General features: G+C 34.2%; 1 protein-coding gene across 8 annotated transcripts in view; it reads left to right on the top strand.

The window, feature by feature from the left end:
- ANO5 (anoctamin 5) overlaps positions 1-18,710 on the top strand; it is a 100,108-nt gene that overhangs the window by 16,261 nt on the left and 65,137 nt on the right. For 2 of the 8 annotated variants that reach the window (XM_077964824.1, XM_015114628.3), the window contains exons 3-4: positions 9,181-9,228; positions 16,117-16,158. In XM_077964824.1, coding sequence (XP_077820950.1) covers positions 9,181-9,228; positions 16,117-16,158 — 90 coding nt within the window. Of the gene's footprint in view, positions 1-9,177; positions 9,229-16,116; positions 16,159-18,710 lie in introns of all 8 variants that reach the window. The other 6 variants (XM_077964823.1, XM_015114626.3, XM_077964826.1 and 3 more) reach the window with 3 other exon arrangements.

The raw sequence follows: 18,710 nt of genomic DNA, 5'->3' as shown, positions 1-18,710 counted from the left end.
GATCCCACATTTGTCTCATTGGAGTGCTAAGAGAGGAGGAAGAGAGGGAGCTAAAAAAACCAAAAAACAATAACAAATAAACAAACAAAAAAAAAACCAGGATAACATTTATTTGTCAAAAGATATAAACTTACAGATTCAAAAAGCTGAAGGAACCGTAATCAGGATAAACTCAAAGAAATTCAGAAATTCACATGAATCAAACTAAAACTAGTTTTGAATACTAGAAAATGAACCAATCTTGAAGGTAGTGAGAGAGGCACATCACTTTAACTATAGGGGAAACATAATTAAAATGATAGCAGATTTTTTGTCATAAACTAGACTGGCTAAAGAAGTTGTACGAAATTTTTCCAATGCCCCCCAAAAATATCAATCCAGAATTCTATAGCTGTATTAGTCTGTTTTAATACTGCTAAAAGATGCTACCTAACACTGGGTAATTTATCAAGGAAAGGGGTTTAATTAACTCATGGTTCCTTAGGAAACACATAATCATGGCAGAAAGCAAAGGGGAAGGAGGCACCTTCTTCACCAGGCAGCAGGAGAGAGAGACAGTGTGCACAGGAAACTGGCACTGCCTGCATGATCTAATCACCTCCCACCAGATTCCTCCCTCAACACATGGGATTATAAAAATTTGAGATGAGATTTGGGTGGGGACACAGAGCCAAATCATATCATTCTGCCCGTGGTCCCTCTCAGATCTCATGTTCTTTTCAAATTTCAAAACCCATTGTGACTTCCCAATAGTTCCCTAAAATCTTAACTCATTCCAACATTAACCCAAAGTCCAAGTCCAAACTCTCATCTGAGGCTAGGCAGGTCCCTTCTGCCTGTGAGCCTGTAAAAGCAAAAGCAAGTTAGTTACTTCCAAGATACAATGAGGGTACAGGCATTGGGTAAATGTTCCCATTCAAAATGGGAGAAATTGGCCAAAACAAAGGGGCCATAGGCCTTTTTCAAGTTCAAAACCAGGTAGGGCAGTCATTAAATCTTAAAGCTCCAAAATCTCCTTTGACTCGTTGTCTCATATCCAGGGGATACTGTTGCAAGGGGTGGGTTCCCACAGACCTGTGCAGCTCCGCTCCTATGGCTCTGCAGGGACAACCCCTGTGGCTCTTTTCATAGGCTGGCCTTGAGTGTCTGTGGCATTTCCAGACACGTGATGCAAGCTGTGGGTAGATTTACCTTTCTGGAATCTGGAGGGTGGTGGTCCTCTTCACACAGCACCATTAGACAGTGCCCCATTGTGGATACTGTGTGAGGGCTCCAATCCCACATTTCCCCTCTGCATTGTCCTAGTAGAGGTTCTCCATGAGGACTGTGCTCCTGCAGCAGGCTTCTGCTGGGGCATCCAGGTGTTTTTATAAATCCTCTGAAATTTAGGCAGAGGCTCCCACAGCTTAACTCTTGTCTTCTGCACACCTGCAGGGCCAGCACCACATGAAAGCTGCCAGGCCTTGGGGCTTGCACCCCCTGATGCAATGGCCTGAGTTGTATGTTCACCCTTTTTAGCCATGGCTGGAGCTGGAGTGGCTGGGATGTAGGGCACCCAGTTTTCTAAACTGTTTTATAGTCAAATTAAAAAATTTAACTGTCTGTTGTGGTTCTCTATATATGCAGATAAATATTTAATACAAGTGTATTATAAACAAAGAAGTTTTGGGGCTGTAAAGGTAATTAAGGATTTTCTATTTCAGTTGACTAGTAAAGTATGTACACATCTAGACTGTGATAAATTTATATTATGTAATATCAAGAGCAACCATTTAAAAAACTATACAGTGAAATGTACTCAAATAAAATTATAAAAAATGTTCCAGTAATCCACATAAATTCCTGAAAAATAAAACAGAAACATAGACATAGGGAATAAACCAAAAACAAAAAAGATAAAATGGCACAATTAATTCCTAATACATCAGGAATGTCATGAAATGTAAATGGTCTAAGCATACCAATTAAAAGACAGATTTGCAAAGTGGAGTAAAAACATGATAATAAATGCATCAAAAAAACTACATTATCACAATAAATTTATACAAACATTAATTATAATAAAGGAGTGCTACATTAATATATGTAAAGAATACTTTAGAGAAAATAAAATTACCAGGACATAGTGGGACGTTAATTATGATAAAAGGGTCTATCCAATAAGAACCTATAGCAGTACTAAAGGAGCATGCACAAAATAACAGCATCATAATATGTTAATCAAAAACTAATAAAAAAGAAAGAAGTATTACACAAAATCTGTAATTATAACTAATTATAACTGGATACCTCAGTATCCCTATAGATGGAACAACTAAATAGAAAACCAGCAAGGACATGGATAAACTCAACATCATCAACCAATAGGATATCACTTATATTTATAGACTACTCCACCTAACAACAGTAGAATATTTCAAGTGATGAAAGAATATATACTGTATTAATTTGTTTTCACACTGCTACAAAGAACTACCTGAGACTGGTTAATTTATGAATAAAAGAAGTTTAATTGACTCACAGTTCCACAGGCCTAACAGGGAGCATGACTGGAAGGCCTCAGGAAACACGATTATGGCAGATGGCGAAGGGGAAGCAACCATGTCTTTACCATGACAGAGAAGGAGAGAGAGAGAGAGCAAGGGAGGAAGTGCCACACTTTTAAACCATCAGATCTCATGAGGACTCACTCACTATCATGAGAAAAGCATGGGGGACACCATCCCCATGATCCAATTACCTCCTACCAGGTCCCTCTCCTGACACATGGGTATTACAATTCTAGATGAGATTAGGGTTGGGACACAGAATCAAACCATATTATATACCAAGATAGACTATATCCTGGGCCATAAAACAAACCTCAACAAATTTGAAAGAATTGAAATCATACAGAGTATGTTTTCTGATCACAATAGAATAAAGTTAGAAATGTAACAGGAGCATGTACAACTTCTAAATAATCTAGAGGGTCAAAGAAGTTCTCAAGGAGAGGGGTGGGGGACAAATAAAATTGAACTAAATAAAAGGGAAATTGGAACATATCATCATTTGAAAGATGTAGCCAAAGCAGTAATGAGAAGGAAATTTGTAGCAATAAATGTTTATATTAGTAAGGAGGAGAAGTCTCAAATATGTAATAAGCTTCCAACTTAAGAAAATGGAGGCCAGGAGCGGTGGCTTACACCTGTAATCCCTGCACTTCGGGAGGGCAAGGCGGGTGGATCACCTGAGGTCAGGAGTTCAAGACCACCCTGTCCAACATGTTAAAACCCTGTCTCTACTAAAAATATAACAAATTAACCAGGCATGGTGGCAGATGCCTGTAATCAAAGCTACTCCAGAGGCTGAGGCAGGAGAATCACTTGAAACCAGGAGGCAGTGGTTGCAGTGAGCTGAGATCACGCCATTGCACTCCAGCCTGCGCAACAAGAGTGAAACTCTGTCTCTAAATAAATAAATAAATAAATAAATAAATAAATAGGAAAGTAGAGCAAAACAAGCCCAAAGCAAGTAGAATAAGGAAATAATAATAAAAGCAATTGAAAACCAGAAAGTATTAGAGACAATAATTGAAACCAAAAGCTGTTTCTTTGGAAAGATACATAAAATTGGCAAACCTCTAGCCAGACTGGCAGAAAGGGGGTTGGGCTGGGACATACATAACCAATATCAGGAATAAAACAGGACATATCAATATGGACTCTGTAGATACCAAAAAGATAATAAAGGAATACTACTAACAACTCTACACACATAAATTTGACAACTAAGATGAAATGGACCAATTACTCAAGAAGCACAAACTACTATAATCCACTCAACATTAAAACAATAATTTGAATAGCCCTGTAGCTACTAAGTAAACTGAATGTGTAATTTTTAAATTCTCCTAAAAGGCATCTCCAGGCTTAAATGGTCTCATTGGAGAATTCTACCAAATGTTTAAAGAAGAATTAACATTAATTTTATACAATATCTTCCAGAAAATAGAAGGAAAACAGATGCTTCTCAATTCATGTCAGAGCCCTACTTTACTTTGGTACCAAAAGAGACAGTTAAAAACAAAACAAAACAAAACAAAAAAACAAAACTACAAATTTTATCTCTCATGTATGTAGAAACAAAAATCCTTAGTAAAATATTAGCAAATAAAATTCAGTAATATAAAAATAATTATGCAACATGGCCAGGTGGGGTTTACTGTATCGATGTAAGGCTCCATTCATTTGTGTGTGTGTGTGGGAAGGGACAGAGTTTTGCTCTGTCACCCAGGCTGGAGTGGAGTGGTGCGATCTTGGCTCACTGCAACCTCCACCTCCCAGGTTTAAGCAATTCTCCTTCCTCTCCCAAGAAGCTGGAACTACAGGTTCCACCACACCTGGCTAATATTTATAATTTTAGTAGAGATGGGGTTTCACCACATTAGTCAGGCTGGTCTCGAACTCCTGACCTCAAGTGATCCACCTACCTTGGCCTCCCTAAGTGCTGAGATTACAGGCGTGAGCTACTGCGCCTGGTCTCCATTCATTTTTTTGAAAAACAATTGACATAATTCACCAAATGCTAAAGAATAAAAATCATGTGATTTTTATTAGAAAATTATATTGTCAAAATTTAACTTCCGTTTATTAAAAACAAACACAAACTCTCAGAAAATCAATAATAGAGAGGAACTACTTTAACCTGATAAGGGGCATCCACACAACACTTACACTAATAGTATACTTAATAGTAAAAGACTGAATACTTTCTTCCTAAGATCAGGAACAAGGCAAAATGTCCTCACTTACCCTTCTCATTAAATATAGTACTGACAGTTACTGCAATAAGACAAGAAAATAAAAGGAAAGGTATGCGGATCAGAAAGGGACAAATAAAACTCTCCCCATTTCCAGGTGACATGACAAAATACATAGAAAATCCCAAGAAATCTACAAAATTAAAGACAAAAACAAAATTTCCTACAACTGAGTTTAAGAAGGTTGTAATAAATGAGAAAATTATATAGAAATTAGTTATATTTCTATATACTAGTAATAAGAATGTGGAAACTCAAATTGGTATATAAGTTAAAATGTCTGTATGACATTTCATAGACATAGGCAAGATTATTCAGAAAATTTTATGGAAATATAAAGGAAGTAGAAGAGAAAATGATTGTGAAAAAAAGAAGAAAGTGGGAGAAAACCCTCTATCTCATTTTAAGACTTGTTTTTTAGCTGCAGTCTAATGAAGACTGTGTGATATTTGGAGAAGGATAGGCATGTAGATTAATGAAATAGAATAGAGATCCCAGAAATAGTCCCACACAAGTACAGCCAAATGATTTTGGACAAATATGCAAAAGCAATTCAATGGAACAAACAGGCTGGAACATTTGTATATTCGTAGGCAAACTTATGAACTTAACCTAATTTTATAACTTATACAAAAATTAATTCAACATTGATCATAGACTAAATGTAAAACATAAAACTATACAATTTTATGAAGAAAAAATGGATCAAACTGTTTGGAGATTAGGTCTTGGTGAAGAGTTTGTAGTCATTTCATATCTGCAAACAAAAACAGTAACGAAAAGCATTGATAAATTGGAGTTTATCAAATGTAAGAATTCTTGTTCTGTGAAAGATCCTATTATGATGATGAGCAGACAGGCTACAGACTGGGATAAATATTTGCATATCCTATATCAGACAAAGGACTTATATCTGTGATTTTTAAAGAACCCATACAATTTAAATATTTTACACAAAAAATCTGCCCAATTAGAAAATGGGCAAAAAACATGTTGAGATCTTTCACTAAACAGGAAATATGATGGCAAATAAACATATGAAAAGAACTTCAATATCACTAGCCACTAAGAAATGCAAAATAAGATCTAAGTAGATATCAGTATATGCCTATTAGAAGAGCTAAAATATAAAATAGTGACAATACAACTTACTGGTAAGGGTGCAAAGAAACTAGATCTCTCATACATTGCTGGTGAAATATAAAGTGATACAGTCATTCTGGAAAACTGTTGGGCAGTTTCTTAAAAACCTAAATTGTAATTTTCGTGTCAGTTAGGTAATCATATTCTTGGGGATTTATCTGGCAGAAATGTAAAAATATACTCACCCGCAAAACCTAAACACAGATATTCATAGCAGCTTTATTTGTAGTAGCCAAAACTGGAAATAACCTAAATGTCCTATAGCAGGTGAATAGTTAAAGTGTGGCACAATCGTATCATGTAAAACTACCCATCAGTAAAAAGGAATGAACTATTAATAAACACAACTTGGATAGATCTCCAGGACATTATGCTAAGTGGAAAAAAAATCTTAAAGGAACACATATGTTATGATTCCATTTTTATGACACTCCTGAAATGACAGTATACAGATGGAGAACAAATTAGTGATTTCTAGGGACTTGGATGTTGAGGGGAAGGAAAATGGACATAAATTTAAAAAGGTGGTATGAGGGAGATCTTTGTGGATGAAATAGCTCTATACCTTGACAGGGCTGAGTCTTACCCAAACTTACCAATGTGACAAAATTACTTTCAACTATACAGACACATTACTCGTGTCAACTTCCTGATTATTATATTTTACTATGGTTATGTAAGATGAAAATAACCATTGGAGGAGACTGGGTAGGGGTTACATGGGATCTCTGTGTATTATTTTGGCAAATTCCTGTGAAGCTATAGTTATTGCAAAATAAAAAGTAAAAAAAAGTGAATACAACTTATTTCGCTTTCCTCAATGCTAAATTATATTTTTTCTGACACTCAAATGCAATAAAAACAGGCTCTACACATTGCAGTCATTTGTTTTTCACCCCATCTATGGACAGGAGGCAGGCAATTTTCAAAAAAATAAGTATTATAGCATATTCATTCAACTATTGGATTGAGGCAGAATTGACTAGAAATCAATGGATTTTGTCCAGCAACAAATTTATAGATATTATGAATGTTTAGGCTTTTACAAGACAGAAGAATATGTAGGAATTCTAGGTTCATTATTTCAAAATTATTTTATACTTTGAAAGGGTCTTCTGTACTTCATGATTGCTTAAATATTTAAAGAGCTATTCTAGTTTTACCTCTGATTTACAATTAGTATGAGTCCATCATTGGACATTGTTACAATCTTTTTGGAAATCAGAAAATGCATGTGAATTAAACATGTATCACATTATTAACATACTTATTATATGATTACTCAATAGTAACAAACATTAATTTTAAAAAGCCAAAATTTATTGAGAACTTCCCTTGTATTATTTAATCTCACTGTATGGAAGTTATGGTTTGGAGAGGTTAACTTGCTCAAGTTTACAAATGTAATCAGTTTTACATACATATTTAATGGGTTTTATATAATTGAAGAAAAAAGTTATGAGGCAAACTGAAACTATATAAATTGTTTTATTGTTATATCTCCTATGTTTTGAAGCTGGGATTCTGAACACAGGTAATCTGATTCTAAAGCTCCTTATTCACTGTTTAATATTTCTTTAAGAATGCTGTGTTAAGAATTGTGTCTGAAAGTACATCAAGGATTCTCGTTTTGCTTAAGACTAAGCTTGGTAAGAAATGAGACAATGACATACTCAGCAAAATAGTTATTTTATTTTACATTCTGCAAAGTGAAGTTATAACGATGTCTTTTGATTGGAAATCAGAGCAAAGATTTTTCCTAAAGAGAGAGCTTGTAAAGTGACTAGCCTGGTTGCTTTTGAATATATGGTTTTCTTCTATCCTTCTGTAAGCAAAACAACTAACATTTCTCTAGGATAATTGGAAAAACTTATCAGGAGTCAATATAAATGAAGCTATAATAAATTTATTTATTGTCTTAGTAGAAATATAGCTGCACAGTGTATTTTTAGAGGCCACTATTTCAGAATTAAGTGATCAAGATGCTTGTTAACTTCATTTGCTATCTGTTGTATTTAAACAAGCTAGTGGAATTCATTCAAGGTCCACAAGTAGATATAATCACATATAAGTGGATTCTAATTATAACTGTATTTTAGGCCTGTATTTACTCACAGATTCTCAGTCTTCCCACTCCCTCCCCCCCACCGTTTCAGTATTACTTTAGTACAATAGATTGCATTATCTTGTAATTTATATTAAATATAGTAGTATGAAAATTGTATGTTTTCAAAATTATCTTTCATTCTCTTTTAAAGAACACAGAGAAATTACTGCCTTTTGCCACATTCTGTTACTTTACTTTTGTAGCACTGGGTATATTTCCAAGGTTCTCTTTGAGTATGTTTTAAATATGTCTGTTGCACATTTTATCTGCTATTTTGAAAACTGATTTGCCCAGCATTATTTGGGTGTAATGAGATACTGATTGTGATTTTTCCAAGAATAAGGTAAGTGAATTCCAATCTGGACATGAATTTCCAATCATTTCTGTTAGTTGCTGTCTCTCCATACCTACCTGTCACTAGAGACTGCTGAGAAGTGATTGGGTGTTATCTCAGGTCTGTGTCCTGTGGTGTGTGGACCATCATGTAACCTGAGGAATTGGGAATCTACCCAATACACAGAGGGAGGCATCCCTATTGTGTTAATTATAAGTGGTTTATGTGTATTTTTATACATGTATGGCTTTTTTTGGAGGAGTTATAAATTCAAATTCTTAAGAATCCTGATGGTGTATTTTCCAAGGTATTCCCTTTAATGATTTCAAATAATTGTTGAAGGGCGTAAAATAGCCGATTAATTCTGCCCTTCCTGTTGGTCCTGTTCAGGATGCAGCATCATAAAAAGATTAGACCTCCTTGTTATTTCTCAGTAATGTAGTAGTTCTTAACCATTTCTTGCATCTGATTTTTTTTTATGATTTGAGAAAGCTACCTCCCAAATACTGCTTCTCTCTGAAGCTCACTGTCTGTCCTCACTGCACAGACAAACACACCCTGCCCCACAGACACATTTACAGATACATAGGACACATACATGGACACACATGCCTATGTATACATATATATATATGTATATATATGCCTACAGTTTTGCATATGATTTAACATGGTTCCAGATTAAGTGTTTCTGCATAGAGATTACAGAGTTTTTGTTACTGAAATGTAAAAGTTCCCTTTGCTCCACCTGCACTATTAATAATAACATTATATCTTCCCTGGTACTGTTAGCAGAGCCTGAGCAGCAGAGAGACCAGCTTTCTCATCAATGAAGAAACAACGGTAAGCAACAACCAGTACTATCCTTTCTTGCATGGACACAGATGGGGCATTTTTTGTAGTCTGCAATGGTGATGCTCTTTTCCAGTTCAGTTATTTGACATGCTCTCATACATGGTATTTGATAATGTATTACTTTAGGAAAAAAAAATCAGTTTCTTTGAGGGGGGAAACACATCAGACATATCAATAAGAATGACACACTAAGTATAACACTTTGCTTGGATTTTATTTTTTCTATGAGAAAATGAAGAGTCTAAGAGGTGTAATGGCTTGACCAGTGTTATCAATATGTTTAAAAGGCTGATGCTTGACTAGCACTCAAGTTTCTGAGGCTTAGTTCAGTATTCTTTCTCCATTGCATCACTCTTCTTGTCTCTAAGTACATGCCTGCAGATAATCATGAAAAATTACAATTCATTTAAAAATCAAACTTAAATGTCAATTTAAAGGCTGGTAAAGGGACCCGAACATTTTCATTAGTTGCCTAGTAAGTAAAAAATTCCATTTGGGAAGATAGGGAAATAGAGTTATATTCTTATACTGATAATTTTAGCAAGGATGATAGTTTGCTTTTCACTAGGGTACTAATCTTTAGTGTTCTGGAATGAGGATTGTGATATTGATCAAATTAAAACAATTGAAATGTTGTTGGTTTGTTTTCTTTTTTAATTTATTTTTACTTTTTTTTTTTTTTAACTACATAAAGCATTTTTACAGGATTCCAAAGTTGAAATCTACAGATCAGATAACATTTAGATGAGCCTAAAGCTTATACAATTTTGGTATCACTCTTTAAGAAACATATGGAAAAATATTTTACTTTAAAACATTGACGAAAATATTTTATCATGAGAACACATTGTTAGAGTCCTTCCTAAACCCTTGGAAGGGGCAGATGCAAGTAAGATGCCCTGAAGATCATACTTTACTAGCTTGAAGGTAAATCTATCTTAGGTTAAAAATATGAAACAAAGTGTTTTCAGAGAAATCTTTCTTCTTTGTCCTCTCAGTCTTTTTATATAATAGTTACCATTTTTGTTTGGCTTATTTTTCCAATGCTATTACAAATGTTGCTAAAATGAATACTCTTGGGAATTAGTCTTATAATATTTTGGTCATTTTATTTTTCTACATGGAATTCATTTATCAGAGAATAAAGGTATATGTAATTTGTAATTTTCAAGTATGTTGCCAAATTCCCCTGCCTTTTGTGTTTGTAAAAACCTATGAGAGTGCCTGTTTCCCACAACCCTATCAGCAGTGTGTTGTTACACTTCTAGATTCTTGCCTGTCTCATGGTAGTGAGATAGATAATGGCTATTGGGAGCTATTTCACTTAGCACCATTCTTAGTATCATTTAAAATTGCATTTCTCACAACATATGTGAGATATTCATCTTTTTCTGCATTGAGTGGTCATTTAAATTTATTTTGCTAGATCACTCTGTTCATATATCTTGTCCATTTGCTGTCAGAGTTTTCTTTTTACTCTTGATTTTTTTGGAGCTCTTTACATATTTATTGTTATCTCCTTGCCTGTGACAGAAGTTGCAGATACTTTCCCCAAATATGTTAAATACATATAATTTAATTTTTAAATTCTAAATGACTTTAAAATGATGTATGGTATTTGATTCACTAATGTTGACATTGTCTTTGATTAAATAGTAATTTGTTTAACAGTAGGCTTCTTTTTAAAAATATACTTTATTTTAATATCATTTTATATTTTATTATAAAGAAAATATAAACAGAGTTTCTTATACCCCACACTCATTTTCTCCTATTATTAGAATCTTACATTAGTATGGTACATTTGTAACAATAAACCTATATTGGTGCATTATTATCAAATAAAGTTCATGCTTTATCCAGATTTCCTTAGTTTTCCCCTAAGATCCTTTTCCTATTCCAATATCTCATTGAGGATGCAGCATTGCATTTAGTAGTCATGTCTCCTCAGGCTCCTCTTGGTTGTGACAGTTTCATGTACTTTTGGTTTTTATATCCTTCACAGCTTTGACAAGGAGTACTGGTCAGGTGTTTTGTAGAATGTCCTTCAATTGGGACTTTCCTGATTTTTTTTTTTTTTATGATTAGACTTGGATTATGTGTTTTTGGAGGAAGATAATAGAAGTGTCGTTCTCTTCATGTCATATCAAGGGTATATTCTGTCAACATGACTTAATCACCCTTAATGTTTTAACCTTGATTACCTGGTTTGAAGTAACGTTTAACAGATTTCTTCACTGTAAAGTTACTCTTTTGTTTTTTTCTCCCTTTCCATACTGCATTCTTCGGATGAAAGTCACTATTTGCAGCCTACACAAAAAGATTGGGATTATGCTCTCACTCCTTATAGGTGAATCCATTATTTGGAATTGTTTTTTGTGTGTGGGAGATCTTTCTTCCTTTCTTTTTGTCAGTATGTACTTCTGGATATTTATTTTATGCTTTATGTTATAAACCAGTTATAAACCAAATACTACTTTACTTTCTTGCTCAAATTGTTCTAGCTTTGTCTATTGGAAGTTTTTTTTTTTTTTTTTTTTTTTTTTTTTTGTGACAACGTCTTGCTCTGTTGCCCAGACTGGAGTCCAGTGGCATGATCATAGCTCACTGTGGCCTTAGACTCCTGGGCTCAAGTAATCCTCTCACCTTGGCCTCCCTGAGATTACAGGAGTATACCACCACACCCAGCTAATTATTATTATTATTATTATTATTATTTTGAAAATTGGATCTCACTGTGTTGGTCACGCTGCTCTCAAATTTCTGGGCTCAAGCAGTCTTCCCATCTCAGCTTTCTGAGTGGTTGGAATTACAAGACATAAGGCATATCACTTGGCCAGGAGCTTTTCAGTTGACTCCTGTATTCCCTGGGCATACCCCTATTGTTGTGCTTAGTTTTGTTTTGAGTATTTTCCTACTTTCTGACAAGATGCTCCAAGCTCATCTGGTACATTTCCTGCCTCAGTCCTAGAATCAACTGTGTGCCCAAGGAATGTTTTTTTTTTTCTTTTCTATCATAGAAATATCACAAAAGAAAAATCTGTATAAATCAGGGTCCTGTTAGGCCTACTCAGTGTAGGATAATTTAAGAAGGACTTCATAAAAACTTTTATAAAAATGGAGTGTAAGGGAATCTCTGTATATATAGGTCTAGTAATCTTGAATTTATTAAAATCCATAGAACTGAAGGGAATAGTGTAAGGAGCACTTATTGGAACCCAAAAGGAAAAAGTCATATACCAAAGACATTATCAGGGGGCACAATGACCTTTAGTGAGGGGACACAGCCTTCCTGAATTCAACCTTAGGAAGGAAAACACTATCTATTCTTTCCAATCATTCGTGAGAACCAAGAGGTCAAGGGAGCTCTTTGGCACAGGACAAAAGCAGGATGGAGACGAGTGGAGAGCGAATGTGCTGGGATAAACCAACGGAATATCACTGGATATGTTTTTGGGTAAAAAAATAGAGTCTTGCGGTTTCTACTGTGATTATTATGACAGAAACTCAATATCAATTATTTTATAAATATAGAATAATTAATGTAATGTAAAATTCTATTTGAAATAAAATAGTGAAAAGTGGATGAGTACCTAAATAGTTACACAGATTGTGAGTATAGAAAGGTCAGTAAAGCCACTGAATGAAATATAGCAAGATGGAAACTATTATGCTTAAGATAACCTATCTTAAAGTGACTACTATATGGGACTGGACAGAATAGTTAGGTAAGTATTTAGAGTTTAGTAAGCAAAGAATGGGAATTGAAAAGATACACTAAAGTTTGCTTAAATAATGACAGATATGCAATTAGCAGATTTTGAAGGAGTATGGGCCTTGTTAACCTCAAGGATGATATTCCAAATATTTAATAACTGATATGGCATAGGCACAAACCAATCAGAAGGGGCCTTTGAGTAAAATGACAAGAAGCAATTAGTGTGAATATTGGCACAGTATTTATAATTGATATGTGAATATATTTAGATATTATCACCTTATGATACAGTCATTAATTCAGTCTCCTAGTGATTTCATCCAGTTTCATGGCTTTAAATACAATTGATATGCCATCTCAATTCTCAAATTTAAGTTTCGAGTGTAGTCATTTCTCCTCAACTTCAGTTTTAAATATCCAAATGCTTTCTTATTATATGCATGTGGATGTCTGAAAGATATCTCAAGATTAATATGTCCAAAATGTAATTCTTGATCTTCCCCTACCAAAAAGCCTGTTTGTCTGAAGTCTTTTCCATCTCAGCAACAACACGCAATATATTCTTTTCATTGCTCAAGTCCGAAATTAAAAAAAAAAGGTTTTATCTTCATTGGTTCTACATTAGACACAATAAAATTCACCCTTTTTAAGTGTGTAGTTTGATGAGTTTTAACAAAATTCATGTAGAAGATTTCCTTTTCCTCAAAAAGTTCCCCTTAGCAGTTTTCCTCCTACCCTATTCTAGGCAACTGCTGATTTTTTTTCTTCCTAATATAATATATAAATGGGATTTTACAGTATACACTAGTTTGTATCTGGCTTCTAGCTGCTTTTGCTCATCATAATGCTTCTAAGACTCATCCAAAACTCCAATATTACTAGTAAATTGATTCTTTTTGAATATATCTGTACTAGAGATATCATTGTTTACTTTATTTTATGGCTCAGTAATATTTCATTGTATAGATATACTGAAATTTATTTGTCTACTCACCCACTGATGGATATTTGGATAGTTTTCAGTTTGAAGACCATTATGAATAAGGCTGTTATGAACATTCATGTAAGAAGTGTTTTTAGAGATGTATGTTTTCATTAATCTTGGGTAATTTCCTAGGAGTAGAATTTCTGGGTCATGTGGAAAATATAGGTGTAACTTTATGTAAAACTGTCACACAGTTGTGTGGTTGTACCATATTTTATTCCTACCAGCAATGTATAAGAGTTCTATTTGCTGTACATCTTCACCAGCATTTGATATTGATATTGATAGCTTTTTAATTTCAGTAATTCTAGTGGATGAGTAGTAATATCTTGTGATTTCAACTCTCATTTCTTTTATAAATAATGATGTTGCCCATCTTTTCATGGGCATATTGGACATTCATAGATCTTCTTTTGTAAACCATTCAAATCTTTTCTGCATTTAAAAAAATTGAGTTGATTATCTTTGTATTGACTTGTAAGAGTTGTTTATGTATTCTGGATGCGAGACCATTGTCAATCTTACTTATTGTGAACATTTTCTTCCAATTTGTTGCTTGCCTTTTCGTTTACATGCAGTGTTCTTAGAAAAGCACATTTAGAAGTATAGAAGTTCAATTTCTCATATTTTATCTTTTATCATCCATGCTTTTTGTGTTCTATTTAAGAAATATTTGCCTACACCAAAGTGGGGGAGATTTTCTAAGATTTTCTTCAGTTTTATAGTTTTAGTTTTTATGTTTAGGTCTATGATCCATGGAAGTCATAATATGGCCCTGCATGGTCCTTTAGTGTGGGACTCTTTCATTTGTCTTAACAATTCTTTAATGAGTTTAGGGAAAGCATCTGAGAAAAATAGTAACCTGTGAATCTCGTGAAAGATGCCAAGAAAATAAAAATGCTGAAGTGAAAAATTTCAGGCTATCAAAATAATATAGTTTAAAATATATTTTATGCAATGACCAATGTTTGTCTTATATCTTTTGTATTTTTAAATAACAGCAATATTAACTCCTCTATCTACATATGGAAGGCATTAGTTTACAGGGCAGAAATTTTCACTCCAATAGTTTCACCAGTTGCTTAGACTTCTTCAGCCTATTCCAGGAAGAGACTAGGTTAAGAAATTGTATTGGATTATTTATCCATTCATTACAGTATAAAATACACTCAATTCTTGCTCATTTATGCTATAGGTTTGGTTTTCTTTCAAATATAGTTGAGTATCCCAGATATTTTTAGGTAATTGACCTTGTGTTTTAAATAATGACCATGTAATTGAAGATTGGAGACAACTCAGCATTTGAATAACTGAATGACTTTTTTTGTAATCTAGTATATTGCATGTTCATGAAATTAAAAAAAAAAACAACCCTGGGTAAACTTTCCATACTACACATCATCTCAGTATAAATGTAGTAATTTTACTTTCTTTTCCTGGTTATATACAGACATACTTAACAAAATATCTCTTTTACTCTATATTTTTATTATTTTCATGTTTTCCTTTATTATCGTTATTTTTCTCTTCCTTAATTATGTTCTTTGCAGGGACATGAATGAAACTGGAGGCCATTATCCTTAGCAAACTAACAGAAAAACAGAAAACCAAATACTGCATGTTCTCTTACTGATAAGTGGGAGCTAAATGATGAGGACACGCGGACACATAGAAGGAAGCAACACACTGGGGTCTTTCGGAGGGTGGAGGATGGGAGGTGGGAGAGAAGCAGGAAAAATAACTACTGGGTACTATGCTTAATACCTGGGTGATGAAATAATCTGTAAAACCAACCCCCGTGACACATATTTCCTTAGGTAACAAATCTACACATCCTGCACATGTACCCCTGAACTTAAAAAAAAGTTGAAATAAATATAATAAAATATAAATCCACAAATATTTGTTATGTTTAGTCTCTGTTTAAAGAATTTAGGAAAATTTACTTTGAAGTCTCCTTATTTTCTTTACATGTTAATTGCTTTCTTCCCATTTTTTTCTTCTCTTTTCCTTGCTAATTTGTATCCTCCAGTTTGAAATGTCATGCACACAAACACACACACATACATTTATAAAATGATCATATTGAGGGTTAATTTGTCTGTGTCTGTTTTTGGAATCTTTACTGTAATTCTGGGCAGGAATTGCTAATTCTTTGTTGGTTGCTTCACAGCCTGCAAAGCGATTCAATTTGTTCCTGAGGCGGCGGCTTATGGTAAAACCAGTGCTGAATGATGCTGCTTATGCTCTGAATGGCTGCAGTGGTAGCCTTAGTTATTTTTCTTCTAATAGAATACTTTGATTTAGGGGAACGTTGTCACTGATTCCTAGTCCCCAGGCAACTGAAGTTTAAGAATAGTGATTCTTAATTTGTTTTGGATTAGATTAAATCTGTAGATCCTCTTCCTAAAATGTATACACACACACACACACACACACACACACACACAATTCATACAGTTTCAGAGGTTTATGAACTTTCATCAGCAATGCAGGGTTTTATTTTGTTTTGTTTTCAGATAGAGTCTCACTCTGTCGCCCAGGCTGGAGTGCAGTGGTGCAATTATGGCTCACTGCAGCCTCAACCTCCCGGGCTCATGTAATCCTCCCACCTCAGCCTCCTGAGTAACTGGGACCACAAGGGCATGCCACTATGCTCAGCTAATTTTTGTATTTTTAGGAGAGATGAGTGGTTTCACCATGTTGTCCAGGCTGGTCTCGAACTCCTGAGCTCAAACAATCATCTTGCCTCAGCCTCTCAAAGTGCTGGGATTACAGGCATGAACCATCACACCCAGCCGGTAATTCAGGTTTTTGAACCACAGGATAACTACATCCTTTACAGAGAAGCCACTCAGATGTTTACATAATTACAAATAGGTATTTCTAAGGACAAGCCAAGTATAAACACAAATGCCCACACATACTACAAAATGTATTTATGTCATGTTTTGAGCAAAACAAAATCATGATGTGTTTTAGTAACATTCAGTTATATGTGACAGAATTATCAGATTTTTCTGCCTCAGCCTTAACTGATTTTTATTGGTAGTCCTGAGACATGTCCCTCATGGTGACTTACAAGGCTCCCAGTGATTTTTTTTCCCGTATTTAAAACAGATTTATAGTGTATCGTCAGGGTGTGATATAATGATAGAAATTCGGGTTTTCCTAGCTAGCCTTTGGCCTTCAGGACGACAGTATGTTTACCTATTTTTGACTGAGCACTCAGGAAAATCATTGGAGTTACTATTCTCTTAGCTACTTTGTCTATTTTCTAGTCAAATACTCTGAATATAAGTTTTGTTAATTCCTGTGTGCACATGTTCTGTCACCAGAACTGCTCTTTGTGTACCCAGATTTAGCTTGTGTAAACAATATAAGTACCTGTTAATATATTAGTTTTTGAAAACAAAACAAAACAAAAACAACAAAAAACCCCTATCATACAAAATGTGACTGTCACAGACTTAGAGCAAGAGTACTATTTTTTTCTTCTAAGTTTTGAGCTTTGATTTTATTTAGTCTAAGTAGTATATTATTTCTGCCTCAGTTGCCTTCCAAGAATTTTGGTGGATTTCATAAGATGCTAACGCTGTGATGATTTACAAGAGTGCCAATGATTTGTTTTGTTTTGTTTTTTCTTTCTTTTCAATTTTTAGTGATTTATAAGCAAAGTGTAGTGTGATAGCAGTTTGATTTTTCTCAGATTCTTTTACTTTCTTTTAGGAAATAGAAGATGGTTATGCATTCTTTGGCTGAGGTGAAGAGAACTCAGACATAACATTTGAGTCACTATATCTTGGCACTTAATCTCTAGATTCCTTAGATGTTTTTTTTTTAAATTTATTTGTTCCCTTTTCCACTCATTTCTTCCTGTGCATTGGGAGCTAGTTTTTTTCTGAGACACATCAGCTTTTCATTAGCTATGTAAATGCTCTTACTTTGTTCATAGACCACAGATCAAACATGAGACTTATGGCTTATTCGCATATAACTGATCCTCATCCATTCCTTTTTCTGGGAGGCCTGTCTCACCTGACTTGGGTAAAATAATCCCATAGGGTACACAATAAAAGAAACTCATAAATTAATAGAAACACTGGTTGTCAAAATTAAAACCATATAGTTACTCATTCGCAGGTGAGCTAAAGCAATTGGAAGATTATCTCATTGACAGCCACTGTATTATCTATTTGCATAATTCTAAGTATAATAATACATGTAGGCTATTATGAATATTAAATATTAGATATAAACTTTAAAAGAAAACCAAATCAGTCAAACGTGAAATCTCTTTCTTCTGAAGCGCTGTCATATTTTTGCTGTTTTTAAAGTGAAGGAACTAATGAACTAACTACACAACATGTGAAAGTTGGACTTATAAGTGTAATTATTATACTGAGATAATTCTTGCCAATTTAAACAAAGAATTGATTTTTGCTCACCTGTGAAATTGAGGTTGAAGGGCGAGTTGCATGAAACTTAACTTGTGATGCCAGCTAATAAGCTACTTGCTTTCTAATATTTAACTGCACCTTGATTTTATTTTAATCCTTACAAAGCTGAATTAGGAAGTGACAATTTTATAAAAACATAGAATAAACATTAATCATACATTTGTTTTCTTATAGTGAGACTCCATTAATTGGTTTGTAATTAATTGTACCCCCAAATTTGCGTGTAGCCATGAATTATTTAGTGGACTACGTGAGATGTTGTTTAATAAAGATAACAAGTCAGTCTCTGTGCATTTTGGGATCAGTG

The sequence above is a fragment of the Macaca mulatta genome, chromosome 14, assembly GCF_049350105.2.
Source record: "Macaca mulatta isolate MMU2019108-1 chromosome 14, T2T-MMU8v2.0, whole genome shotgun sequence".
In the NCBI taxonomy this organism is placed as follows: Eukaryota; Metazoa; Chordata; class Mammalia; order Primates; family Cercopithecidae; genus Macaca; species Macaca mulatta.
The sequence above is the reverse complement of the archived record's forward strand: the minus strand, read 5'-3'. Positions and strand labels throughout refer to the sequence as shown.